The following is a 27,571-nucleotide window of genomic DNA, read 5'->3' on the forward strand; positions in this document are numbered from 1 at the left end:
GCTTCACAACTACAAGCTTGCTTCTAAGATATCTTTTTCTAAGATATGTGTTTCTGTTTTTTTTCCTTCTAATTCTTAAAGTTTAAGACTGCCGGGAAAGTCGCTGCCGGACGTGCGGAGCTGCAGTTCCGTCTCTACGATTTTAGTGACTAAATACCGCGAGATCTGTTAGCCAAACAGTACTGGAGTCGGGTCGAAACGACATGAAGCTCAGTGCAGTCGCGTAAGCGGCTGCGTTCGATGCGGTGCGGTGGAACATGGGGTAAATCGAAGGAAGACCCTTGTTGACACTCATCGCTACAATTCACGATAGTCCCACCTCCAAATGCCATTTCCATCGCGCCGTTTGGACGTTACTACGTTACTTAATGCTAAATGTTAAACGCTAAATGCTTCGTTTTGACCCGACCCTATTGATTACCACCAATTGCTAGAGTCTGCTGTACAGCCAATTGCTAGAGTCTGCTGTACAGTGCCGCACGTCCGTCTGTTACCCTGCGAGCAGCCAGAGTCGATGTTCACCACCCTTAGTCGGGTCAAAGCGACATTAATCACGGTACATTTGCGTACGCGCTCGAGACGGCGCGGTGGAAGCAGCAGTTGGAACGCACCGCCTCGAGAGAAACCGCGTACGCAATTGCACCGTGATTCATGTCGTTGTGACCCTACTAATTCTCTGTCTGTATGCTGTTATGTTACCATGCTACTCACTTTTCTTTTTTTTTTAGTTAATTAAATTAATTAATTTGATTTAATTTTCTACGATTTAAGAAAGTCTATGGGAGAGATTGACGTGCGCGTTGATGCTGACGTAGCATTAATGGTAACGTTGACAAAGTTTTACGTGTAGTAAATTGAAAGTTATGAAGAACTGTATCAATTCAGCGAAATAAAATATGGGATGAAGCTATCCTGTATTCATTTGCAAAAGTCCGTCGACGACTTCTGAACATGGTCAAGGACGAATTCAGGTGATAGTTCATCTGTCTGTTTTTTTTTTTCTACTCGTGTAATATCTGCAAAATTTGATGCAGGTGATAGCTGAATGTGTTTCTCGTAGCAAATCAATAATAAAGCTTTGACGAATTTTCGTGAATATTGATGAGAACTACGGGTTGTGCTTATATCAACTAATTTCCAGTCGTCGCCGATCCTAGCCCTGGCGCGATATCTTCACGGTAGAGATTGGTGCTCTTGCCGCCTGTGTCGATCGAAAGGATCTATTGATGATCTAAGAGACGACAGCGCTCATATGCTCATTGGGACCTTTTTGCTGCCTTTTTTTCTTGGTCTTCCTTTGTTCTGTTCTGGTGTTCTTGTTCTTTTTTTCTCTTGCAACTATGAGTTAGGATTACTTCTCGGTTGTAGGTTCGGCGGCGACTATAAACAGTGGGGACTTTGTACATACAAAGATTAAAGCGAATAAACTTAATAAATCTCGGATAAAAATGACTCGGAAGTGTGTCAACGAGCAATCGCCCACGTTCACATTCACGTCCACACTTTCCAATGTGAGAATTCGTATGTTCGCTTCGTACTTCGTACTAAAATTCGTATGTCTTAGTTTTATGAGAATTTTTGTCGTGTGACTGCGAAGCTCTCATGGATAAAAATATGGATATATGTATTTTCGTTCACAACATTGGGAGGAAAGTACGGATTGAGGGGCGACGAGGACGGAAAGGTGAAAGGCAGCGTGTGCAAATGATAGAAAGGAAGAGTATTGTGGCTTAGGGTGGAAGAACGCTATCAGAATGAGGGAGACGTGTCCGAAAGATGAGGTCGGACCATTGAAAAAAAGAACGGAAGAGTTTTTTTTTTTTTGAAGTTTGTAAGTTTAGTTGCGAAGGGAACATAGAAGAAATAACTGGAAAGTTGGATGTTCCTCCTGAAACTGTAATAACGTTGTCTTATTAGTGTTATTCGAGCAGCGAGTTTATGCGAACTTCTTGGAAGGGATGATGTTCGCTTTGCCTTTTTTTTCTATAAATGTCCACTTAATACAACAGTTTTCATCTAAAAGAAGTGTAGTAGAAAGTAGAAAGGATTTTATGTGCATCGGTATCCCTCCGATTATTACTTTATTCTTTTCTTTGTTTTCTTTGTGGTTTTTCTTTGTTTCTTTCTTGTTTTTTCAACAGATTTTTTTTTTCAAGAGAACAGAATTCCTTTGTTTTTCTTTGTGGTTATCATAGGTATTTTTCACAATGTGGTGAAGCGGATTTGCCACGATTTTTCTTGATGAATCTAGCAAATTTCAGTCAAATTGTATGCGGACAACTTCATGATGATCTGCTGCTAACGTTTATAACGCAACATCCTCGCGATGTAGTCCGAATGTACGTACACTTTGTGTTGTAATCATATACAGGTTTAATTTCCACGCATCTTTTGTTGTGTTATAATTTTATACAGGTTAAAGTTAAAGTCTGCTCATCTTTTGTGTACTTCCCAGAGAAAACAGCAATTGATTGTAACTTTTGTTTATGTTGGTCCTGCTATCTTCAGGATTGTTCCTCCTGAGTATCGCAACGCGGACGGAAGCAGTTCAAGCCCCTCTCTTGAGGTACAAGGTGGATTGTCGTGCAACCAAGCGGCTGGTACCATTTCCCGTCCTACAGCAACAACAGACAGTGAAACCACTGTGGAACCCGCGGATTCTATCAGCGAAGAGGTTTCATCAATTATCTATTCTGTTTTTTTTTTCCTCTTAAAGTCATTCGTTTTACATCACAACTAGGTTTTTTTTTGCGGAGACTTACAGTAGAACCGTTCGGCCAGGAAAATGTCCTCACAATTTCTTAAGACTGAAGTTTCTTAAATGTCTTAAAACTCTGATATCTCCGGCAGTTTTGAGATTGTTAAGTCTCTTTGGAATAGTAGCTAAGTTCTCGTATGTAAGCTGATTCACGCTACGTGAGTCTTCTGGTTTCAATACGATAATCAAGTCGCTGTCAACACACTAGCTTGGGCCGTAGCCATCCTCCTTCATTTAGGAGCTATTAATTCTATCTCTTTTTCACTTAGTTGTTCCTTTTTTGAAGGAAATCACCAGAGCTTTCTAGTTGATTCCCAATAAATTCTTCTTTGAAGGGATGTGGAATTCAAGACAGCAATGAGGCGGCCCCGTTCTCAACTTCATCAGTCCAACCATAAGTTTTCTTTCTTTCGCTATTTGTTTTTTTTTTTTGCTCTTTTGCCATACACACCTTTTTATCAAGGAACACTCGTATTCTGTGAATTTCTATGGAGTTTTTTCGTTGTCATACACGTTTTTTAAACAAAATTTCCATTGCCGTGTTTACCATTACATATGTAATTCAATAATCGTTGAACAGAAAGGGGGTTGCGGAGTAACCGAAAAAAGTGGTCGTAATGGCAACCTAAATAGGTTTCTTCAGGTTTGAGGCACTAAAAGGGATGGTTTGTTTAGTAATTAACGTAATTACGTTAATTACTGAACAAACCATCCCTTTTAGTGGCTCAGGTTAGTATTAGTTCAATTGACTAATTATCGTTTCTGACAAAATTCGTCGGGTTTGGCTTAGCTTCTTGAACCTCTGCCTCTTTAAATGTTCGCAGAGATATTTAGGTACTTCTGTAACGTCAGGCTAGGGAACCTAAGCTCTGAACCTGATAATGAACGCTGGTTAATAGTGATCCTTCTTTGCAGATGGAAGATCGATGAAAAAAGCTCATCAAGCAGTACGAATGAAGAGCCATGCAGTGAATCGAATTCAATAGTATCACCAATTACGTTTTTCCTTTCTCTTCCTAAAAGTGGTCAAGGTCGCGAAAATCAATTCTGACCGTGGCTGTTAATCGGCTTCTTACAGATTTCCAAAAATTGACTCCTCTCGATCCAGCAATGAAGGCTACTTTTCAAGTAAGTTACTTGTGTTTTCCATAAGCAATTATTTACTACTTTATGTGTAACGATGGCAATGTAGAAAAGTACGGCCTTGGCAAAATTAGCCGGTCCGGTCTGGAATATTTGGCACCGCGAAGCGAGAATCATTGCGCCCATTACGAAACCAATCTACGCGAGTGTCACTGTATTAAACGTTTCTTGGCAGTCATTTTAGGAATTAAGAAGTGGGATTGGCCGAACAGCAGAGAACGAGTAATGAGTAAACGGTGAATCATCTCGAATCATATCTGGAGAGATTTATGTCGTGATAATAGATCTGAGCGCAAACGTGCAGCTAGATTGTCGGAGGAATTTGTTGCGTTTAATCGTATTAATTGTATTTAATTACTCTCACCAGAGCTTGAAAATTGATTTGCGATGATTGAACAAAAACACTGTGCAGCCAGTGTTAGATAGTTTAAGCGTTCGTACTCCCTGAAATTTAAATTGTCCTGTTATTTGAAAGTCATGGAAGTCCTAGAAGGTGAAAGTTACTCAATGTTACATTTCAGAGCAAGATAATACACAAAGAAACTGAAATTGCCTTTGAAATATTCCAATGAACAGGTTTGTCTTCTCGTGCAGTGCTTTAACCAAACAACACTGTTAGATCCAATAAACTCCCTGTATTCTATTCTTCTCGGAAGAGCTGATAGATGCAAAGTGGTTGCTCATTCTTGATTTTATTGCCTTGAGGAGTACTTTATCTGATTACAACTTAATATGATCTTACAATTCAGTTACTATGTATTTTGCTTACTTACGGCTCTGAATAACATCTCATTTGCAGGGAACGTCGGACAATAGTTGCATCGGAGAAAGTACTGAGGATCTGATCTTTTATGACTTCCTTTGATATCACCACCCATATTGCTTTAGAAGATCCTGGGACAGACAGGAATTGCAATATCGACACGTCCAAAGTTATGAATGATGAACTCAGCGGAAATTCACGGTAATTCATTGTTAAGTATTTTGAACTAGTTTTTTTTAGAATTATTCTGAAGAAAAAATCCGGGATCACATCTGGCTAGGAATGCTTACATCTTAAGCTATCTGTTTCGATTAAAGTGCTTCATTTATTTAACTTTCAGTCGAAATAAGTCTGAGGATCTAGTGAGGGACAACGCCGAGAAAGAATGGGGTGAGGAGGGCCGATGGAATGTTCTTGTGAGTTATTCCATACCAAAACAATCGGATAATAATAAGATGCTAGCATTGTATTAGTAGAATATGTTATAATTCGTAACCAGGTGTTATCGCTTCGGCGCTGCGCGTGGTTTGCAAAGTCCTTCACTATTCTGTGAATATCTCTGCAATTCGAACAATTTTAGATGGTAGTAGTGTGTGACGTTGATCGGGGACCAAATGCAAATGAAAATCAAGGCGACTCTGAGTTTAAGTGAATGTGTCATTGCAGACAGCTTCGTAGTACACAGGAGTAACGGGTGCAAAATTGTGCAAAGTTGTAAGGTAGTAGTACCCCAGCTGCCATACAATCGTGTCGAAACAACCAAGCTTATGGTGCAACTGCGTATGCGGTTGCGTCGGAAGTGAGACCCTTTTTAGCTCTAGTCGAGTTGCGAGCTAACCAGGGTCAGATCTTCAAAGGCATCACCGCACGAATCTGGGTCGTACGGATTTCAGGTGGAGTATTTGTATACAGGATCGTAGATTAAGGAGGGGGGGGGGGGGGGTGATTCCGTCCATTTCTTCCGTAAAAAACGGCGCGGAAGATACGGCTTCGAGCGTTCCGGCGCGCTATTTTCTGCAAAGTTTGGTCGGAGCGCGCCAGCCGTGTGCACACGCCGCATCTTCTGGCCGTTTTTTACGCCAATTAGCAAGAAATGGACGGAATCATCCACCTCTCCATAATCTATGATCCCGTGTACGAATACCCCACTTGAAATCCATACTACCTCAGATTCGTGGGGTGATGCCTTTAAGCGCAATAGGTTATGCAATTAAACCATAGTCAAAAGAGGCTTTGGACCTGAACATATATCGAAATGCCTAGTAGGATAAGCTACTCCATCTTTTTGTTGCATATCTTTCACTATAGGATTTCGTCGATGCTAAAGAACTTGCCCATGTCGGTTCTATTCAGACGAATATGGACCTACATGAATCTCGTCTGTACGAGGTATGTGTTTTGCTTTACTCAGCATTACCAATGAGATGTAACTAAACGATTTCTCACTATATTTATTTGGTAATGTGGAAATTATGTGCGGAATCAGTACTTTTAAGAAGGATTTAAGTCATTGTTCTCTGCTTCTATCTAATTCGTGTAATCGTGTTTTCTCCCCCATAATCGCTAAGTGATGACGTCCAGCTGTTCTCGGTACCAAAGCAGCGAGAGATAGACACTTAATTCAGCCTAAAAACAGAAAAAAAAATAATTTTTTTTTTGTGAAAGTGGCCACAGATTCATCTGGTGAGAAGTAGACTTATTAAGGTAATTTATAGAACTTCTATGCGTCTCGAGTTTCGAAGAACAATATTTGAGGGTGTACGCACTCCTTCAACTTTTTCTCTTTTTTGTCTTCGTCCACTTTATTTTAATATGTAAACTTAATCCATTAACAATTGCGTTGCGTCCACATAAGTGGATGAGTTTGTAAAAAAAAACCTGTGAATGTGACTACAAAATATCCTACTTAAGGTTCGCTTGCTGAGATTTATCAATCCTAATGAAGTTTACGTTGTTCCATACATGAAAACCAGAAAGTTGCTCGAAGATAGACTCAGGTAGGCTTATAATTCTGGAAAATCCGTTTTTTCGATAAAATTGAATCTAAGTTTTCATCCAGTAATTTTTTTTTCAAAATTAATTACCGACCACATTTTGGACATTACATTACACAATGCACATTAGTGCAAATCACAGCTGCGGTTTCGTTGTTGAGAAATGTAGTCGACTAGTCTTTCAAAATGTTTAAAGCAGTGGTGTTATGTCTGTTGATGCACACATCAAAGTTTTCAAGAATGTGTATTTCAATCGCCCTTATGCAGTTTATTGGCTTAGGTACTTACTTTCCAATATTTGAGCCTTCTGTGATCTCGCAGCCTTTTTCCCGCAGCCTTCCTGCGATCCCGCATGAAATTCAAAACTGGTACTAATTTATCTATCCAGGAAGATGAAATTTTTGAATCAGCTTCGAGTCATCGAGTCCAGCCGCAACGGAACAAAGGAATCTTCTAACCATAGCGCTACACCCATGCCATCAGTTAGTTAATCTGATATTTGGGGGAAGGGGAAGTGCCGCTGTAGAGAAATGCTAAGCATGTGACGAGGTAAAATAACAAAGGTCTACCGTTTAAAATGTGACTTCCTTTTCCTGAAATCTGCCATATTCGTGTTTGCGCTCCTTTTTTCTTTACTATCGACTTTTTTCAGACGGTGGGTAGATGATGAATCTAAGAATTGTACGTCCCTACGCCCCACATCAATCAATAACATTTATCTAGGACTTCCAGTGTTAGTGGTTGCACACAACCATTGCCGGCGTGCGCTGGTTCAAGAAGTAAATGTAGTAAGTCTCAATGAATTTTGGTTTTCCTTCTAAATAGAAATGATAGCGCTCGTAAATGCGACCATATTTGAAGTATTCGGAGTTAGAAACTCAGCTTGCATATATCAAAAAAGAACTGTTTCTATAAGCACGCATAAACAATCTCAGAGAATATGAAATTAATTCTTCTGAATTCACGTATCGACTATGAATATCGGAGTGATTTTTAGGATAGAGAATCCGTCACCACTTGGTTCGTAGATCATGGGAAGAGACAAACGGATGTGAAGCTGTCGTCCTTGTTCTTCATGCCTCGAGCTTTTGCGAACATTCCAGCCCAAGCCGTCGAATGTTCTTTGGGTGCTCAACACAACGATGGTTGCGTTACTTCGCTGAACATGCTTGTTGAAATGAGGAGCATCGCGAAACACTTTGCTGATTCATGGATGCAGGTGTTTAAGAGTGAATCAAGGGTGAGTGTAGTAAGTGTTGTAATGTAGAGTATTGCAGGGTACTGTAGTGCAGTGCAGTATACTGTAGTAGAGCACAGTAAATTAAATCATTGTTCACTATGCCAAAGATGCACTGTACGGAAAAAAATTTGACGTCTGTACAAATTTGACGTCCTCTTGATCTCTGAACTTGCATGGGAACTCGCTTCGGACGTACGTAAAGGCCTACAATTTTGCGCACTTCATATGATAGCGCTCGTAAACTAGGATAACCCTTTATAGACGGTTAGTCCAGGGGCATATCAGACCTTTTCATGGATAAATTTGGCTGCTCCAATAGTTCAATCCAATAGCAAATACAGATCATGTTTAGTTTATATTTTGCAAATCTTTAAAGTTACATTCAACTTTACACTTTAACGTTGCAGAAGCGTAATCCGGAAGAAGATTATGTGCGTGCATACTGTTTAGGTTGCTAGAATAAACATATTTATGGGAGATATTGCGAAAAGGTGTATTATATTTATCATATAAGATTGGTTTTGTCGTGCTCATATTCTTGGAATACAAAACTCCTAAAATAATAACTTTCCTTTTAGAACGGTGAGAAGAAATTAGTGGACTTTTATCTGCGTGAACGAGGTTACGACCCATCATCCTCTCTGCGAGTCCGTCTTCTAGTAGCAGGTCTCGCATCATTCCCCGACATGACTCAGGTTTTCTTTCTTTCTTATATTCACATCTTAGAATTGTTCAATTTGATCGTTTTCTAACTATTTGCTAACCCTCGGTTGAATTAAATATCCATTTTGATGCAACAATCCAGATATCAGTGGAACGCAATGTTTTCTAGTCGGTTTTCTTCTGCAGTGTTTCAAGAATCAAAGTTAATCATGAGAAAATAAGGGAAATGATGCTTGCTACGTTCCGCTCACATAAAATGTGTGTGAATTCTCATACAGTTACGAGAACCTATCAGTCCCCTAGATGTATGGCGTTAGCGTATGGCGTTAGATTAGATTAGATTAGATCATCTTAGGGGACACAACAAATATTATTCAAGTTATGTTATTGTAAAAACAGAACAGTAGCTATTTGGAAATTAAACATTTTTGGGAAGGAACAAGAGATACTACCGTGGATCCTTCCTTCTGCTGAAGAATTTGTGAAAATTCTTGGCAAATAAATAAGAATAAGGACTGAAGATAATTCCAGGAGTAAACTTAGCCTCTACAGGATTTCATTCATTCCTGTTTGTTTTTTTTTTACTGGGAAATGAAGTAGAAGAAAATGAAGTAGTATACAGAAGTACACAGCTCTTCCATATTTCAGGATGACGTCGACGCGCTGTCTGAGTTAAGCCCATTAGGGAGTCCTGTGGCTGTCGAAAAAAAGAACAACTCAATTGAATTAATGAATACTGAACAGGAAGAAGATAATTCAGGAGAAAATGAGGATATCGATTGGACCCATCAGTCGTTTAAACCTGTATGTTCACCAAGGAAGAATAGGAAGGAATTAACCGGTCAGTGTGGCCACTTCCTTGGAACATTAAACTCCACAAACATCTACTCTATAGTGTTTCGTTCTGGGTTTACATAGATTATCTTCACGCTTTACAGGGTTCCTCATTTCATTTTATTGTACTCGTTTCAAAAAAAAAATTACTGAAGTGTTTTAAGATAATCTTTTTTCTTATTCCAGTGTGGGAAACAAGTGTTGGCAATGTCATCAAGAGAAACCCTACTCGTGGTCGGTTTGCTCTTCCACCCGTACCAAAAGGTGCCACCCGTGTCTACATCCATGGCAAGAAACAAGCGTGTTTATCAACTTTCAGACCACGTTTCAATTGATTCTTCACGAAAATGAGGATATTAATTGGTTCTCAATAGACAGGTAAATGTTGTGGTATTTTAGCTTATACTGCATGTCGGGGCGGCTGTAACGCAATGAATCGCTACAAATTTAAGATAATGATAATCATTCACGTCATCCCAACAAAAAGTAGCAAGGGGGCATTTAGTCACGGTTTTGTTCTCAGTTAATAAGTTGTCCGTAACCTGTATATGGAACAGAAATTTCGGACTTTTCATTTCCTACTTTATATCCTCTATTTAAAGGATTCAATAATTGCATTAAATGAAGCTGTCTAAATTCCACATCATTTCTTAAAAGAGCTATGGATGAAAATTTATCCGTGAGATTGTTGGGTGACAAGAAGTTAAATAGCGCCATTCATCGTATTAGCTTTTGTGGATCCAGCGCAGATTGAAGCTATTTTGTTATCATATATGTGCTTATTTCGGAAATTATGAACAAGCTTTCCCAGCTATTTGCGTGGTTAACTCTTCTATTCTCTTACTTATATAACTATCTTTCCAGAAATACATCAGGTCTGGAAAAACCTTTAATAAATAACACAACCGTTCATCTGCTTCTCATGAGGACATGGGAAACCAATATCAAGAATTTTTTCTATAGTCGCCTACTAGTTTTCGGTGAATGAAGTCTGTTTTTTTTTTGTTTTTATGTAAATGGTAATTCTTTATCGACTCTTGACTGTTTGAGTTAGTTCTATAGTTTTTCATACTATTAACTCTTTTGTTGTTTTTGTTGTTGTTGCAGTTAAAGTAAAATCATACCAAGCTGTTGATGTGAGAGGTGATGTGATATGACCTGCATTTATTGAGAACACAGGTGTAATCAAACGATCTTTTGTCGTATTTTACGGTTCATGGAGTGATTGATAAGCAGGGAATAGGGCAGCACGCTGTCTTCGGAATTCTTTCGGCTAAATTTTATTGGTCCATGTTGTTAACGATGTGCCACTTTAATATGTCTGTGTTCAGCTTTGTTTTCTCTTCCAATCATAGCCGTAACAGATGGCTGTATTCTTCACTGGGTTTATATCGAGTGAGATTGGCATCAACTCTCCCTTCCTGAACCCATTAGATTCTAATCTGAGAATATGTTAAGTTCAAATGAAACTGACCGATACAACTTTGTGGCGAGTAGTCGGCTCAAAACGACATAAAGTACGGTGCAGTTGGGGAAGCGGTTGCGCTCGAAGCCGCACGGTGCAGAGGACGGTTGGGATTGAGATGGGACCTTCGCAAACCGCAGCAATGAACGGTGGTAGCAGGGGTCCTCATTCTATTCTAACCGTTGCGCTTCACCGTACCGCTTCGAGCGCAACCGCTTACGCAACTGGACTATGCTTCATGTCGTTTTGACCTGACTAAACATATTGATTGTTGATTTGCTCCGGGCCAAATAAACCATATGCGCAATGACTAAGTAATCGTTACGAATTGTAAATAGAAGAACTGCTGTCTACTTCTCCTTCGTCAAAGTCGCTAGATACAGAAAAGATGGAAACTGAATTAAAAATAGAGCCAGATGAGAAGACTGAACCACAGACTGACATAACATGGTGGATATCGGCGCATACTCTACGAAGCTGGGAAAGTCAGCCGATCCATGTTTGTAGGAAAAAAACTGTTTTTTAATCGAAGTTATTATATCATAACATATCTGAAGCTAACTTGGCACCGAAAGTGTTCATCCAGGTGCACAGCAGGACGATATGGAGAGAGCGGATGTGTGTTTGCAACAGAATGAACACATTCAACTGATTGACCGTACTTTTGTTCGCTGCAGGAACTTCGTTCCTAGTGCCTGTACTGAATTTATGTGCTTATTTTTCGTAAACATGCATTAGGAATCTATCGAACATACGCTACCGAAAAAAAAAATTGAAGCCAGAAACTGGAAGCCCGTTTCATCTATCTGCCGAGCCGAGTTTGAGCAGTGACCACTCCACTATGAACCCTATCGAAATCTCCGAGATAACTATGATAACATTCACAAACCAAGAGAGTTAACCATTTCAGTTATGCGTAGCCTCTTCAGCTTCATTATTCTATCCTTACTGTTGTCGTTATGCTCAGCGAAAGGTCTTGAATGTGCCGTATGCCAGCAGTTCGTCGAAGGTATCGACAAGAAGGAGATAGAGGAAGATCAAAATTTGAAAAAGGTGAGTAGCGTTTGGCGTTTTTTTTTTTCCCCGATGCACTCATATTAATCCGATACTCTTTAGAAAGCTGAGAAGGACTGTCATCAAATCCTTGACATGCCAGTAATCGATGACTACTGCAAAAGGCTTGTCGACAAAGAATTCGACAAAATTACTCAAATGATCCTGAACGATGAAAAGCCAGGCGTAATATGTAAGGAAATTGATATGTGTTGAACTCTAAATTCATTGATGGTGACCATTGGTCAATTCCACAGATTCCAATCAAAATGCGTAGATTCTCTTGCTTTTCTTTCTTGTATTATTGTTTTCATCCGACTAGAGTTGAGTGCAAGTAGAGCATAAAAACAAATATCTAATGTATAATAAATATTTATAAACTTCAAATTAACTCGGGTGAACGATCACGACTTGGCAAACGTAACATACATAGCGTAGAATCATACGCTCTCTAATCTAAGGCATGCATTAAATCTCTAACAGCTACAACTGCCTGGCTCAATCAATTCACAAGATACAAAGGTCTTAGCGCTCACCCGCACCACGGAACAAAATATTGTACCAAATGACAAAATTCAGTGAGATATCACAAAACTTGGAGAGACAATGACATTTAAATGAAACGATAATGAGAAACCCGTAATGAATCAGTTCCGCCAAAATCACAAACTTTTAGTGTGGTTATCTGAGTTTTCATTTCCTAATTCGCTGCTGAGCGAACCATCATAGACTACCGGGGAGTAGCGGAAAGGAGGGGAGGTCGCACAAGTGGAGAACTTCGATACTCGTCTTGTAGAGGACTACGATACTCTGTTGGAGGTTCTTCTCGAAAGACTCGATCCTGAAATGCACGAACATGATAGATTTGTCAGTGACTTAAATCCCATTTGGTTTTTATCCTAACTTTTTCTCCAAAATTTAACTGTTTGTAGATGATATGATTCCTGATTCTTAAAGGATAGAAGCGAGGAACCACAAATACTCAACAGCTACGATATCAAAAATGAAAGTATGTAATAATTCCAATTAAATGGTATTCACTTCACATAATTGAGTTGAGTTCCTTATTGTTCTAACGTCGTCCTCGCTTAATCTGAAGGGAAATAAGATTCACCATATCGTCCCCATTCATTTAATATACATGCTCACTGAGAGAAATTCCAATTGACCTTGGAAGGAGCGCTGATAACAAAAGCAAACATTTCTAGGACAATGCTAGCGCCATAGAAGGATGAAAAATCATTTTGAAAGACGAGAAAGGAAAATCACGAAGATTGAGGGAAAATACAAGATTCTCAGATAGAAGATAAAAGGAAAAATCACCTTGTGCCCATCATGAGGTCTATGGGTTCGATGCTCTCTGTGTTCTTTATCATGCTTGTGATGTTTCTTCTTATGATGCTCTTTCTTGTCTCGCTCCTTACCCTTCTCCGGGTCGTGTTTAGTGGGTGATCGGTCCTTTTGAACGTTGTTATGATCACGATGTTTATGTCGATGATTCTGAAAGCTCGATGTGAGAATCTTTCTAGACCTACTTCTTGAAAACGTTGTTTAAAAAAAAGTTAGGAAATTCAGATGCGTAATAAAGGCTCACCGCTGCACAAAGTTCTCGGTACTTCTGCAGCATTTCCATAGGTTCTTGGGAGACAAACTTCGATAAGAATATCCACATATAGTTATACCATTTACGTACATTTGTCTTTGGTTTCCTTAACATTACTATTTTGGTAAATAAAAGAGCTAAATATTAAACTGATTAAGATGGTAGAGCGACTGACCTCTTGAGCATTTCGTCTAACTGATCACGACAGTTGTCACCTAACCTCATTAGGTACTTTGCTGCCTCTTTTTCGCTACAAGCTTCTGTCAATTTCTTGATATATTTTTGAACCGGCCGCATCATCTTCACACATTCTAAACAAATTCATATTAAGAGAAGGATTTGATTCGAAAATAAAAGACTTCAATTTGTCTGAAAGAGCGAGGAAAGTGTTTCTGCTAGGATAGAGTACAGTAATGTAAGGTCATAAAGTTTTTATTTATGGTGCAACATCGTGTAATCGTTTACTTCCAACCATTCGCAGTTGGCTGAGGTTTAAAATACTGGCTGATGGTTGGTGAGCGAAATTAAGCAACAGCATGGCTGCGCTGGTGGCCTCTTCAACTCTTTCGGAGGCAAAAATATGCATCACGGTATTTGAATTCTTGAAAGGATTGTTTAAAAAGAAATCTATAGCTTCTCACGCCTTGATGTCAGGTTAAATGAGAGCAGCGGAACAATTGAGGCAGATCCGTCAAGAAGTCAAAAGTTGGAAATTTGTAGATGAACGTCAAAAGAAAAAGAACTAAAAGAAAATAAACTGGAAAAAGTGCAGCAATTAGAAAAAAAAACAGTAAAAGGATAGCGATAAGAGGAGTGGATTGCAAATGTAGTCAGCAGAGAATGTACTGAAAACAAACGAGCGGGATGCATCTGCCTAGTGGCCCCACCTTTGCTCTGCTCCAATCAATCAATCAATCGTTGGCGCATCGCTCTAACCACGTTCTAGTACATTCGGTGTCGGTTATAAGTTGTTCGGGAAACACGACAATTTCTTACTCTTGTACGTTTTAAAACCTAATTTCCCGCTGTCGTTTCTTTTTCTTGGTAAAGTCATCTAATGTAGCAGATACACATTCAGATTCAATAAGCTAGATTAACTCACCAGAAAAAGGCCTATCTCCAGTGTCCTCAAGGGCCTGCCCATAGATGGATTTCTCGATAAGTACCAAAGCAAGTTGATCTGCGAGTGTTTTATCGCGTGTGGTCGTTGACGACTTCGTTGGAGTGATGTGATGATGGTGATGATGTTTATGGTTAGAAGAATGTTCTTTCTCTCGTCGCTTCTAGAAAAAAGAGTTGTTTAAAATCTGAGCAACTTTTGGCGCCATAAAACAGAAACCTGAACCTTTTCTTCGACTACGGAAGATCTTCCTTGGTCGTCGTCAGGCGCTTTGCGTTTACGCGTTCCTGATATCGCTGCTTTTTGGTTTCTCATTCCATTGGTGGACTTGTCCATTAACTTCAGCAGGTAATCTACACGCTGCTGCACATGCCGTGGCTGTGGCTTTCGGATCTGAGACAACCATAAGTTAGATTCAGATCAAGTGTAAAGGTATCGTAAAGGAATTTTGTGTGATGCAAGCAGATATTGCAAACCAAAATTAAACCATATAACCCATAACCTCGCTAGCGGCAAGTCTCTACAATTCACCTTGTCCTTCAGGAAGATTTTGTCAGCTAAACCAAGTTGCGGATCCATTTTAATCGCTTCCCAACTTCCTAGCCCATATTTGTACACACCACGTAACAATGCAGCGTCGTCTACGGACGTCCATTCCACATCCCACCCCTAAAATCTCGAGCTTTTCGTTTTCTTTGCAACTTGAAGAAGAAACAGATACCTACCTTCTGAGAGCGCGCTTTATGAGGAGGCCTAAAGTCTGTACTTGATTCAATCTCAGAGAGGGCCTTGTGTAAAGGTTCTAACTCTGCATGTAATTTTCGAATGGATCGCACGTTCACGTCCACCACTCCCACAAATTTGAATGATGGCCCTCGATCTTTTGTCTTCTCTCCATCCGTCTGAAAAAAGGATTTTTAGGAGATGTTCAACGAAATGCTTCATTCACTCGAACAGTCACCGTATTCGAGCAATTTATTTTTTTATTAGTAATACATTGAATGGATCAAAATACTGTTATACGCAAAATAGGTAAGACGCACCGTGGATGAGTTTCACCCATTTTACAATAGCGCTGACATCAGATTTCGCTACTTGATTACACTTGCACCCCTTGAGCAAATATTCCTGAAGAGTCTCCGACGATATTACGCTGAACGTTCAGAATACTAATGGGAAAAGGAAGAACACTTTCTGTTCAAACACGTAGTGAAATTATCTCAGATGAATATTTCGCGATTTCTGATGTGCGCAAGCGCTCGCAATGATTTTCGAACAATAACCAACACTGCCAAAATGCCTATCAGGATGCAGTTCGAGGATAACAGAGCTATCATTGCGTCAAGGCATGCCCCTCCACAATAGAAAAACACCGAGGTTACGTCTGTTCCGAAAAATTCACTACCTCTCGAACTCGACAGATGAGGATGCGAAAGGAAAAAAAAACGGTAAGAATAACTGAGTGACCTGCATTCCATTCTATCCAAAGCAGATACACGAACCTTCGCTTCATTCTTCTTTAATTCGTGCTCTTCTTCAGCCTTTTCGCAACCGTCAAGAAGTGCTTCTGCAAGCTTTCGCAACTCATCGGCACTGTGTTCCTCCAGCTCCGCATCCTGTGCAAGAGCTTCAAGTCTAGAAAAAATGAGAAGTGAGGAAGAAATATTTTTGCAGATAAAACGACTGCGTAAAACTGGCTAAAAATAAAACGATTACCTTTGCAACGGTTTCGCAAACTTTCTGAACGATCGTACAAATCTTTTGATCTCTGCACCTGAGAAATCTCCAAACGCTTTTTTTCTTTTCTTGCGACCATTATTTTCGGCTTCTCCTTCAGAAGCAGATGCATCTCCATCATCTGCTTCCTCAATGTCAACCTTAACACGTTGTCGAGGTGCCAACTCCAAATCTGCTGCCATCTGAAAGAAAAAATAGCGCGTTTAATTCTTGGTGTTGTGTAACAAAGATGATTCTTACTTTTCGTCGCTCTTCTTCTTCGAGTTTTTGTCTTTCAGCTTCGGGAATGATCTCATCCCAGTCAGCACCTGTGCCTTCATTTTCCTTATCCTTCGAAGATGAGACCTGGTGTTGAGCAGCAGCTGCTACGTCTTGTTCTTCATTAATTGAGAAATTAGCGTATTTGAAAGAATTCAGCAGTTCATTACCGCTCTCCTAAAAGTAAAAAGTACGAAAATGTTAGCAGTAAATGTTAAACATTTTACCTGAGTTTCGTCAGCATCCCTTGTCTCTGCTACACTAAGAATTCTATCAATATCGACTTCTGGCTCCTGTTCTTCACCTTCGCCTTCTTTGAACAAATCCGCCGCGCCAAACTTCAGAATATCATTAAGTTCTTTCTTGTCAAAAGGAATCGAACGAGCGCCAGTTCCGGACGTCTTGGAAAGTACCTGTGAAATAGGTAAGAGTTACTGTAAACCTCTCACACTGACAAGAATAAACGTACGGTTCTTCCAGTAGTATCCATTCGTTGAATAACAAGATGGTCTAACACAAGTTTACGTTTCGCGCGCTCGACGATTTCTTCTTCCATGGAGTTACGGGTCACTAGGCGGTATATGTTTACCTGAAAATATCACGTTTCTGATTCAATCGAAAGAAATTGATTTGATTGAATTGATTCTAGTTCAATGTCAAACCAAACGTTTCGTTCTATGAGGATAAATATCTTCCCAAGAGATGATTTTTGGATGTAAAAGTGGTGATCACAGGAATTAACAGCCTCACGGTGGAGTCGTGTACTTGACGAAACTGGCTCAATACAGATTGACTAACATCTATCAATCAAGGCTTCCACATCTCAGATGTACTTTTATGCGATTAACACAAATATTAATTACTATTATTATTAATTTCACAATTCAATTACCATTATTATTGAAAATTAACTCAGATTCGTTGCGGTTAAACTAACGGGAAAATTCCTCGGGACTTTTTGAATTCGAAAATATGACCATATATTTTTCTATTCGACTGATTTTCTTTGTTGGTTCTTTCCATGTGTGATGGATTGACATGTCAGTACATAAACAATATCATCAGGTTTGACGTCGAGATTTACAACGATCTATAAAAAGTTCAACGACATCTCTTAGGGACTTCAGACGTTCTTTCCATGTGTTATGGATTGACAGGTCAGTAAATAAATATCATCAGGACTCTAATGAAGTTCACGTTCTCTGCATTTTACCAGAAGCTACCATGCAATAGTAAAAATGAAGTTATTATTTGATTATCTGTTTAAAAAATAATGTTTTCTTTTCAGGAAAAAATCACCCCCATTTTAGCGTTCAGTGTGTTAATCAAAAGTCTAAGAAGAGAAGGATTCTATCACAATCTGCTTGAAGAAAATGGGTGAATAGTGATTGTTACGGTGACATAAAAATATAACTAGGTCCTCAAGTATATTTCTTAGAGAAAAAACCACTTTCCGCAAACATTTCGAGAGAAAAAAGAAACAGGATGAAAAGAAAACGAGAGACTGTAGTCCTCGTCCCAACAGACTTCGTTCAGAACAGTCTCAGAAAATAAGGACGCTCGCCTCCCGACTACAGTACGATAAATGGTGATCTCTATATGGTGATGCTTTTATTCCAAAAGTGCTTGACTGAGGTTCCTACATGTCTCGATCAACCTGTAGAGCTAATGACGAACCAGCACGGCACATGACGAAAAGTTCAAGACCCTATCATTTCTATTGGTCTAAGGAGTTGTCTTCTTTGGACCTGAGTAATCATCAAGGTTTCGCATGTAGAAAAATTCTGCAGAACATTTAGGATTTGTACAGAAAATGGCACACATTGCCTCCAACTGAGTTAAAATATCAAATAACTATATTTTGTTAAAACATGATATGATACTATTACAACTTGAAAACGTTACTAACAGAATAATTCTCATAGTAATCTACTGCCAACAAGACCAACCCGTAAAAAGTGGTTTCCTCGAGAACTGATTTCATCTCAATAACTTCAGAGTATTTTCAGTCAAATCCAGATTGAAAGACTTAGCTAAGTAGTATGTCCTGTTTCACCGCGAAAATTCGGCGAAAACTATAATCCTTGATCAGGAAATCAAATTTCCATGAAAAATAATCGAATTCCTAGAATCTTAAAAACATGCAGCATTCACCTGGCCATAGACAACTGTTGTGTCGTTCAAAAGAGTGATTTTCGAGAGATTTGACGGCGATATTTAGCAGATATCGTTGTGAATGATTGCTAATCGACGAAAAGACGCACATCTTGCCAACGGCGAACAACTGTTGTTAATCATACAACACGAAAAATAACCTGGCGAGTTTGTCCTATTCGATGTGCCCTGCTCATCGCTTGAAGATCGTTCTGTGGATTCCAGTCGGAGTCAAATATAATAACCTAAACAAACAAATGCTAACTAAACCATCCAATTAAAATGTGAGTAGTCAGTCTACGCTATGAACTGATCTCAAGAAACGAACCATGAGCAGTTTTTTTGCTCTTACTCTAACTACAAGCTTGGATATCATGTTATAAAATACCACAGTAATTACAAAGAATATAATGATAACAATGATCCCAACCGTGTCGGCGGTAGCCAAGTTGATCCCCAGACCTCCAGCGCGAGTTGAAAGCAGGAAGGCAAAGTCAGTAGATCCCTCGGCATTGTAATGGTCCAGCGCTTGTTTACGGAGATCTGCTCTCATAGATCCATCGAGTCGCTGAAACAACCACATTTCATAACAAAACTGGCGAATAAACGTCTACAATGCATTTTCTCAATGAGGTATACCTGGGCTGGAAAACGGCGCAGTTGAAGATACTCCTGCAAGATGTCTAGCATCATCACCATCTGAGAAAAAATCAAGACACGATGCCCTGTGTCTTTGAGACGACAGAGCAGTTTGTCCAATAGGATCAGCTTTCCCGACGATTTAAGGAGTTGCTAGAAAATTCCTAATTAATTATTTGAAAAAGACAACTTGGCAAACGCGTAACGACATAGTTCTAGAAGTATCTTTGAGCACACCTGTAGCCGTGCCTGTGGATCATTCTCAAAGTGGTCATATTGTCGCACGAGAGAAGTGTGATTACAGCATTTCTTTAACTCCATGACAAGGTTTACGAAACCATTAATAGATCCTAAACCGGCCAATTCACTTATTTCTATCAGCTGTAGGACCGTTACCTTTTGAAGCTGTTTACGCCGACTAAAACAAATGTTATGCATAAATAAAAAAAGCACCTTTAACGCCTTTCGACAGTTCACGATAATTCTTCGTCAGAATCCACTTGTAGTACTGTTTTTGCTGGGCTGTCATGTCCACACGCAAAATTTGTTCCAACTAAAAAACTAATAATATTGCTCCTTATTTATGTTTATCTACATTTATCTGTTAGTCTCCAGACACTTTCCAACTTTTTTTGTCATCGCTGCTCCGCTGCTGTACAGTTGACTGAGAAAGGTACGGAACAGAACCCGATAGTTTTCTAAGTTTTGGTATAACAACACAAAATATTCTTAGGCGAAGCATTCTTCACAGGACCACTATAGTTCATAAAGTACTATAACTAACCTTAGGAGGTAAGCTTTTCTCCACATCTTTCTTCACGCGCCTTAACAGATATGGTTCTAACTTTCGGTGTAGAGCAGCGATTCCCTTATGGTCTCGGTCACTGTGTCCACTCTCGAAGTCTGGCCAGCTATCGAATCTGCAAAATGAAAAACCCTAAAGTAACTCAGCAAGCAACAACTGGCATAATTTCTGTAGCTTCTTCACATTTACGACGTTTTAGTCGAATTCTCTATATGGTGTATGTTCCCTGCAATAAATACAATACCAAAGATCTACTGCATCTTTTCTAACCACCTACAGATCGCTCCACAAATTTGAGGAAAAAAACGACAATTAAATAAGGACGGAGCCCTTTCAAATGTGCTAATAATAGTCACGACGATGTAACTCCGACTGGTCATCCTATACCTATACAATTATACTACCACAGAAGCAACAAAACATGACTGATTCACCTACTTTTCTGGCATTATAAAGTGTAGTAAAGCCCATAATTCCTTCAAAGAGTTCTGCAGTGGTGTTCCAGTAATGAGAAGCCGATGATCGCAATTAAAAGAAGAGAGAGAAATGTACAGAAGAGATTCGTCATTTTTCAAACGATGTGCCTCATCGACTGCCAGTGCTGCCCAATGGAAGCTGCCCAAGAATGGCTGAAACGAAAATAAACCGTAATTTCGAACGACTACGTGAATACCACTAGAAATATACCTTATCTTTAAGTAAAATTTCATACGTGGTGAGGACAGCATTGACTTTGATTTTCTTCGTGCCTGCTACGTACCATTCGAACTGACGAATCTGGAGAAAAGACTAGAGGTTGAAGAGCAACGTACTCAACAGAATATAAAATATATTTCTAATTGAATATATAAGGGTATTGGTCTAGAGAACCATGAGAACTAGCAAACTCTGCTAAGCTGAAATGGCAAAAAACAAAATCAAAAGCAAGTAGAATCAGGAGGGAGCATATATGTGATGCTATGAGGCATCTGCTAATGAATAATCGTTTCTTTAACCTCATTCTTCTTCAAAATTGTGACGATTATCACTATCAAATTCGACAGTTAAATTTATAGAAGTTACGTCTAGAAAAACCAATGAAACAAATAGGACAAAACAAGTTAGAATTTGAAGAAATAATATTTGCTATCTCCACAAAAAAATATTGGGCAAGGCACGCAAAATCTATTCAGTCGACATTGGGGTTAAAATTTATGGGAAGAAAGGACAGACATGGTGAGGGAGTGGAGAGGGGAGGTGGGGGGACTTATCCCATTAAATACCGCATCCTAAAATGCTGCTCATCACAACTTTGCTTCTCACAAAATGGTTACTATACTCATAAAATGAGTATGCGAAAACCTTTATAAGTGAACTCCCCGAACGCTAATTTCGGAGAATAGTCTCATTATCCAGAACTTTTTTGTTAATACGGATGTCAGACATCCTTGGACTAACCTGCTCACGAGAGCTAGTGTCGCCCATATAGGTCACAAGGTTTAGATTTGGCGCCCATTGAGCAAATTCTTTCTGCCATGCAGCCATTGTAGACAACGGCACGACGACGAGGAACGGCCCGTACAGATCATACCTATGATACAACGCTGCCAGAAATGCTATAGACTGGATCGTCTTTCCAAGACCCATTTCATCCGCGAGAATGCTGAAATGAAGAAGTCAGGAATTATCAAGTGCATGTCGAGAACAAGAAGACGATTTTAAAAATGTAACCAACCAAGAATTATGCTTGCACCACGCATGTAGCATCCAGTTCAGACCTTCTAGTTGATAGTCTCGGAGAGTTTGTTCTCTACCATCCACTTGAAGAAAGGATGGCATGTCCTCGATTTTTGTGAATTTAGGCCTTTTCCGTAATACCTAAAGAACTGACTATGATCCTCTGGAAAATCGTTCAACGGCGTGTTCCTGTGCATGTTTGAGCTTATCAGAAACTCCTTAGTTTCCCTCTGCTGAGAGTGTTATAAGTCATACGAATGCAAACAAAAAGGTAGGCAGTATAGCACACATTCTATAAATTAGTTTAGACGCTATGCTTAGACGAAAGGTTTACGTTATGATAGATAGCTGTATTTTACAAAATGGAAAACAACTTACCACAGCGTTCTTGCTAGGAGCTTTATAATTCTCGATCCTTCGATGGTAGGCTTGGATCTGTTCCTGAGGTAAGAGACGAGCGTCCTCCCAAGTGCAGTCAGAATAAGATAGTCCGCACCACTTCACATAATACTCAGTAGCTTCCACTCCTTCTGAATTACGGTCACGAGACACCTGAAGCCACTACCATATTCTTTATGGTTGTCTGAGAAAAAAAGTTAAACAATTACCTGGTGAGCGACTATACGTTCTACTTTTTTATACTCTTCACATAGTTCTTCATTCATCACTTGTTCGCACTCATAGAACTCAATGTACTCTTTATCTGCTGTACGTTTCCTGAATAAGAAAATGACAGTGACAATTCATGAGAACGAGACATTTGATTCACTCACCACTCCTCCATTTCTTTCTGCTTTTTCAGAAAATTCTGGATCTTTTTTATTCCATTTGCGCCCATCGCAGCAATCGACGCTTCAGATTCCCAAGTGTTGTGTAGATGGCTCCAGCCTACCCATCTAAGAGAGACACGACAGGATATGAAGAAGAAAGCAGTATTTTCATATCATATATCATATAAATGAATTACTTTATTAAAAACTGTTGTTCGAGAATAGCAGCGGTAGGACTATTTGGGTCGCCCTTTTCCGCTACGTTATAGCATGTCGTTGCAGATCCAGTTGCTCCTTGGGCACCCATTCTTGACTTTATCACCTAGAAAAGTCGGTAATCAATATTGCGACATCTCACCGACTACATATTTCAATTTAAAGAACACGAAAGAATCGCAAAATTACTCTTTCGATAGTTTCCGCATTCGCAGTGGCCGAAGAAGGCGACTTCTTATCCTCTTCCCATTCAAGAACATCATTTTCATCAAGCTAAAACAAACAGCTAAACTAATCACCTGAGCTCAACCGAAATCTAACACAAATCGAAGCATACATCTTCATCGGATCCTTTTTCCGTGTAATCAACAGCAGAGCGAGCCGTTTTCGCAGCACGTCCATGTGATCCCTTGGATTTCTGGGAAACTGCACCTCTTCTACTATTTCGCTTATAACTCTCGTCATCAGAGGAGCTTTGCTCGCTTGGGATATCAGATTCCTCTTCTTCCTTACATTCAAAAAATATTAAGCATGTAAATCAATGCAAACATGAAAGGACCACTACTCTTCGAAAAAAAAAAGAATCACCTCTGATGGACTGCTACCTTTTTTCTTTCGGTCAACGAGTTTCGAGCGCGTTGATCGCCTTAGATAATTGCTATCTTCTAAGAGCTGGAAAAATCTAAAAATTACAAGCAGAATAGAAAAGCACTGCTGTGCTTAAGATCCCAGTCAGCAAAGGAGCATTGCCCACTTGGACTACTAGATTCAATAATAAGAGAACTCAAACGAATTCGATCATCACCTTGCGAGTCTTTTCATCCAATCGGCCTTTCGGTCGCCTCCTTGGGACATCGCTCGCGCTAGATGCAGAACTACTACTACTACTACTTTCTGGAGCATGGTCGTTATCTTCGTCGCTATCATCTCTGTCTGGAAAAGAGGAAGTCAAGTCGATCGATATACAGCAGAAGTAGAATAAGTAAAATCAAAGAAGACCATAAAATCGAAGGAATGATCAATGAGAAGCTCCACTGGGGTTGGGATGGCTGCAGCACCAGGGAGATGTCTACGATTGAAGTATCTCCTAAACGCCACTTCAGCGACACTGCTCGACTATTTCGATCGATATACAGTGGAAGCAGAATCCGTAAAATCAAAGAAGACCATAGAATCGAAGGAATGATCAATGAGAAGCTCCACTAGGGTTGGGATGGCTGCAGCACCAGGGAGATGTCTACGGTTGAAGTATCTCCTAAACGCCACTTCAGCGACACTGCTCGACTATTTCGATCGATATACAGTGGAGGTAGAATCCGTAAAATCAAAGAAGACCATAAAATCGAAGGAATGATCAATGAGAAGCTCCACTGGGGTTGGGATGGCTGCAGCACCAGGGAGATGTCTACGGTTGAAATATCTCCTAAACGCCACTTCAGCGACAATGCTCGACTATTTCGATCGATATACAGTGGAAGCAGAATCCGTAAAATCAAAGAAGACCATAGAATCGAAGGAATGATCAATGAGAAGCTCCACTGGGGTTGGGATGGCTGCAGCACCAGGGAGATGTCTACGGTTGAAATATCTCCTAAACGCCACTTCAGCGACAATGCTCGACTATTTCGATCGATATACAGTGGAAGCAGAATCCGTAAAATCAAAGAAGACCATAAAATCGAAGGAATGATCAATGAGAAGCTCCACTGGGGTTGGGATGGCTGCAGCACCAGGGAGATGTCTACGGTTGAAATATCTCCTAAACGCCACTTCAGCGACAATGCTCGACTATTTCGATCGATATACAGTGGAAGCAGAATCCGTAAAATCAAAGAAGACCATAGAATCGAAGGAATGATCAATGAGAAGCTCCACTGGGGTTGGGATGGCTGCAGCACCAGGGAGGTGTCTACGGTTGAAGTATCTCCTAAACGCCACTTCAGCGACACTGCTCGACTATTTCGATCGATATACAGTGGAGGTAGAATCCGTAAAATCAAAGAAGACCATAAAATCGAAGGAATGATCAATGAGAAGCTCCACTGGGGTTGGGATGGCTGCAGCACCAGGGAGATGTCTACGGTTGAAATATCTCCTAAACGCCACTTCAGCGACAATGCTCGACTATTTCGATCGATATACAGTGGAAGCAGAATCCGTAAAATCAAAGAAGACCATAGAATCGAAGGAATGATCAATGAGAAGCTCCACTGGGGTTGGGATGGCTGCAGCACCAGGGAGGTGTCTACGGTTGAAGTATCTCCTAAACGCCACTTCAGCGACACTGCTCGACTATTTCGATCGATATACAGTGGAGGTAGAATCCGTAAAATCAAAGAAGACCATAAAATCGAAGGAATGATCAATGAGAAGCTCCACTGGGGTTGGGATGGCTGCAGCACCAGGGAGATGTCTACGGTTGAAATATCTCCTAAACGCCACTTCAGCGACACTGCTCGACTATTTCGATCGATATACAGTGGAGGTAGAATCCGTAAAATCAAAGAAGACCATAAAATCGAAGGAATGATCAATGAGAAGCTCCACTAGGGTTGGGATGGCTGCAGCACCAGGGAGATGTCTACGGTTGAAGTATCTCCTAAACGCCACTTCAGCGACACTGCTCGACTATTTCGATCGATATACAGTGGAGGTAGAATCCGTAAAATCAAAGAAGACCATAAAATCGAAGGAATGATCAATGAGAAGCTCCACTGGGGTTGGGATGGCTGCAGCACCAGGGAGATGTCTACGGTTGAAATATCTCCTAAACGCCACTTCAGCGACAATGCTCGACTATTTCGATCGATATACAGTGGAAGCAGAATCCGTAAAATCAAAGAAGACCATAGAATCGAAGGAATGATCAATGAGAAGCTCCACTGGGGTTGGGATGGCTGCAGCACCAGGGAGGTGTCTACGGTTGAAGTATCTCCTAAACGCCACTTCAGCGACACTGCTCGACTATTTCGATCGATATACAGTGGAAGCAGAATCCGTAAAATCAAAGAAGACCATAGAATCGAAGGAATGATCAATGAGAAGCTCCACTAGGGTTGGGATGGCTGCAGCACCAGGGAGATGTCTACGGTTGAAGTATCTCCTAAACGCCACTTCAGCGACAATGCTCGACTATTTCGATCGATATACAGTGGAGGTAGAATCCGTAAAATCAAAGAAGACCATAAAATCGAAGGAATGATCAATGAGAAGCTCCACTGGGGTTGGGATGGCTGCAGCACCAGGGAGGTGTCTACGGTTGAAGTATCTCCTAAACGCCACTTCAGCGACACTGCTCGACTACTTCGATCGATATACAGTGGAAGCAGAATCCGTAAAATCAAAGAAGACCATAGAATCGAAGGAATGATCAATGAGAAGCTCCACTGGGGTTGGGATGGCTGCAGCACCAGGGAGATGTCTACGGTTGAAATATCTCCTAAACGCCACTTCAGCGACACTGCTCGACTATTTCGATCGATATACAGCGGAAGTAGAATCAGTAAAATCAAAGAAGACCATAGAATCGAAGGAGTGATCAATGAGAAGCTTCACTAGGGTTGGGATGGCTGTAGAAGAAGCGAGGTACCTACATAGTTAGAATATCACCGAAACCCCACATCATATACTTGTTCACTATTGGTCTACTTCGACGAATTAAAGAAAAGGAAACTATTGGCGAAATCCAAAATAAATGAGATTGAAGGAATGTAGCGGACCGATGAGGAGCGCCAACAGGGCTGTGAACGCTGCTACAGAAAGGGTAGTCTTTGGTGAAGGTCGGCACATGAAATCCTCATTTTAAGGAAACAGAAGTGCTAGGAAGAGCAAAATAATGTAATTTCCAACCCTCCATATTAGAAAAGAAAACGCATTCTTCACATGACATCCTTTTGCAAAGAAAAAAACCACAGAACAACATTTTACGTGTCATAATCCGCTTATTTCTCTAAAACTATCATCAATCAATAAAGGAACTAGCAAATAAGATATAAATATATTCTTACCTTCTTCCTGGTCTTCGTAGTCGCTGTCGTGCTCGGCTGCGCTTGAACCATCCCTTGTCTCCTCATGTTGCGAATCTGCCGCCGTGGCGTACACGGTCTTGTCTTTAACATCTTCACCTTCTCCACTTCCGCCTGCATGTGAGGACGAATCGTCTGATTCGTCTTGCCACATAGTAATATTTTGAACTGTAATTTAATACTAGACAGGACCGTGTATTTTGGTGGAGATTTGCTTGAGAGGAAAAAAAAAAGAGCTGAGGTAAGGGCTGCCTGAATTAACTCTATTCCTTTACATTATTAGGAATGTATGTACGTATTATAACGAACGTGCTAATAAGAAAAAGTCACAGAAATTTGTAAAAATACATCCCAGTGGGTGGATGACTACTTGGATGCGGGCAAGAAAAGGATAAGCTCAAACAGAAAGGAAAGGGGATGATAATCACCCATCATACTTATACCTTTTACTAAGTTAGTATAGATAATTCCTAACGTTTGCCATAGTTCCCTAAGTAGTGAAAGCAAATATAACGAGGCAGGTACTTCAGGACAGAAGCGGCCGCACCCTAGCATAAACTCCGTTGCTCGTACACTCCATTCGGACTGAATTATCCACGTCAACACACTACCAAG

General features: G+C 40.2%; 7 protein-coding genes across 11 annotated transcripts; 5 read left to right on the forward strand and 2 right to left on the reverse strand.

Moving 5' to 3' along the window:
• Positions 1-778: 778 nt before the first annotated feature.
• Positions 779-3,156, forward strand: RB195_007947 (uncharacterized protein; the record flags this gene model as incomplete). Of its 2 annotated transcripts, XM_064181860.1 has the most annotated exons (5): positions 779-823; positions 886-971; positions 2,262-2,339; positions 2,509-2,674; positions 3,094-3,156. In XM_064181860.1, 5 exons carry the CDS (start codon positions 779-781, stop codon positions 3,154-3,156), a joined length of 438 nt encoding a protein of 145 aa, XP_064038616.1. The 2 variants fall into 2 exon arrangements, with proteins under 2 accessions (XP_064038616.1, XP_064038617.1); XM_064181861.1 differs by lacking the exons at positions 779-823; positions 886-971 and having other exon boundaries at positions 2,242-2,339.
• A 416-nt stretch (positions 3,157-3,572) lies between these two features.
• On the forward strand, positions 3,573-12,129 carry RB195_007948 (uncharacterized protein; the record flags this gene model as incomplete). Of its 3 annotated transcripts, XM_064181863.1 has the most annotated exons (15): positions 3,869-3,886; positions 4,701-4,731; positions 4,790-4,865; positions 5,005-5,080; positions 5,973-6,053; positions 6,576-6,661; positions 7,311-7,446; positions 7,656-7,898; positions 8,477-8,593; positions 9,210-9,402; positions 9,582-9,649; positions 9,715-9,773; positions 10,260-10,375; positions 11,771-11,913; positions 11,977-12,129. In XM_064181863.1, the coding sequence occupies 15 exons, from the start codon at positions 3,869-3,871 to the stop codon at positions 12,127-12,129; spliced, it is 1,596 nt and encodes a 531-aa protein (XP_064038619.1). The 3 variants fall into 3 exon arrangements, with proteins under 3 accessions (XP_064038618.1, XP_064038619.1, XP_013298838.2); XM_064181862.1 differs by lacking the exons at positions 10,260-10,375; positions 11,771-11,913; positions 11,977-12,129 and adding exons at positions 3,573-3,592; positions 3,674-3,789 and having other exon boundaries at positions 3,837-3,886; positions 9,582-9,730; XM_013443384.2 differs by lacking the exons at positions 3,869-3,886; positions 4,701-4,731; positions 4,790-4,865; ... (8 more) ...; positions 9,715-9,773; positions 10,260-10,375 and having other exon boundaries at positions 11,773-11,913.
• RB195_007949 (uncharacterized protein) lies at positions 10,723-11,159 on the reverse strand (the record flags this gene model as incomplete). Its single annotated transcript, XM_064181864.1, has 3 exons — positions 10,723-10,816; positions 10,870-11,030; positions 11,112-11,159. The coding sequence occupies 3 exons, from the start codon at positions 11,157-11,159 to the stop codon at positions 10,723-10,725; spliced, it is 303 nt and encodes a 100-aa protein (XP_064038620.1).
• A 514-nt stretch (positions 12,130-12,643) lies between the features above and the next one.
• On the reverse strand, positions 12,644-27,110 carry RB195_007950 (uncharacterized protein; the record flags this gene model as incomplete). 2 transcript variants are annotated; one of them, XM_064181865.1, is made up of 33 exons in its annotated part: positions 12,644-12,754; positions 13,237-13,413; positions 13,508-13,622; positions 13,692-13,827; positions 14,619-14,799; positions 14,862-15,029; positions 15,168-15,305; positions 15,362-15,389; positions 15,444-15,538; positions 16,139-16,271; positions 16,353-16,555; positions 16,614-16,808; positions 16,859-17,044; positions 17,101-17,220; positions 18,947-19,030; positions 19,216-19,353; positions 19,425-19,577; positions 19,662-19,774; positions 19,878-19,977; positions 20,209-20,344; positions 20,668-20,858; positions 20,917-21,006; positions 21,667-21,871; positions 21,944-22,086; positions 22,324-22,497; positions 22,554-22,662; positions 22,719-22,841; positions 22,913-23,037; positions 23,121-23,204; positions 23,269-23,439; positions 23,520-23,603; positions 23,737-23,864; positions 26,939-27,110. In XM_064181865.1, the coding sequence occupies 33 exons, from the start codon at positions 27,108-27,110 to the stop codon at positions 12,644-12,646; spliced, it is 4,509 nt and encodes a 1,502-aa protein (XP_064038621.1). The 2 variants fall into 2 exon arrangements, with proteins under 2 accessions (XP_064038621.1, XP_013298837.2); XM_013443383.2 differs by having other exon boundaries at positions 15,362-15,538.
• RB195_007951 (uncharacterized protein) lies at positions 25,122-25,481 on the forward strand (the record flags this gene model as incomplete). Its single annotated transcript, XM_064181867.1, has 1 exon — positions 25,122-25,481. One exon carries the CDS (start codon positions 25,122-25,124, stop codon positions 25,479-25,481), a length of 360 nt encoding a protein of 119 aa, XP_064038622.1.
• On the forward strand, positions 25,509-25,985 carry RB195_007952 (uncharacterized protein; the record flags this gene model as incomplete). The annotated part of the gene is made up of 1 exon (XM_064181868.1): positions 25,509-25,985. The coding sequence occupies one exon, from the start codon at positions 25,509-25,511 to the stop codon at positions 25,983-25,985; it is 477 nt and encodes a 158-aa protein (XP_064038623.1).
• On the forward strand, positions 26,013-26,489 carry RB195_007953 (uncharacterized protein; the record flags this gene model as incomplete). The annotated part of the gene is made up of 1 exon (XM_064181869.1): positions 26,013-26,489. The coding sequence occupies one exon, from the start codon at positions 26,013-26,015 to the stop codon at positions 26,487-26,489; it is 477 nt and encodes a 158-aa protein (XP_064038624.1).
• Positions 27,111-27,571: the final 461 nt, after the last annotated feature.

The sequence above is a fragment of the Necator americanus genome, chromosome I (genome assembly GCF_031761385.1).
Source record: "Necator americanus strain Aroian chromosome I, whole genome shotgun sequence".
Lineage (NCBI taxonomy): Eukaryota > Metazoa > Nematoda > Chromadorea > Rhabditida > Ancylostomatidae > Necator > Necator americanus.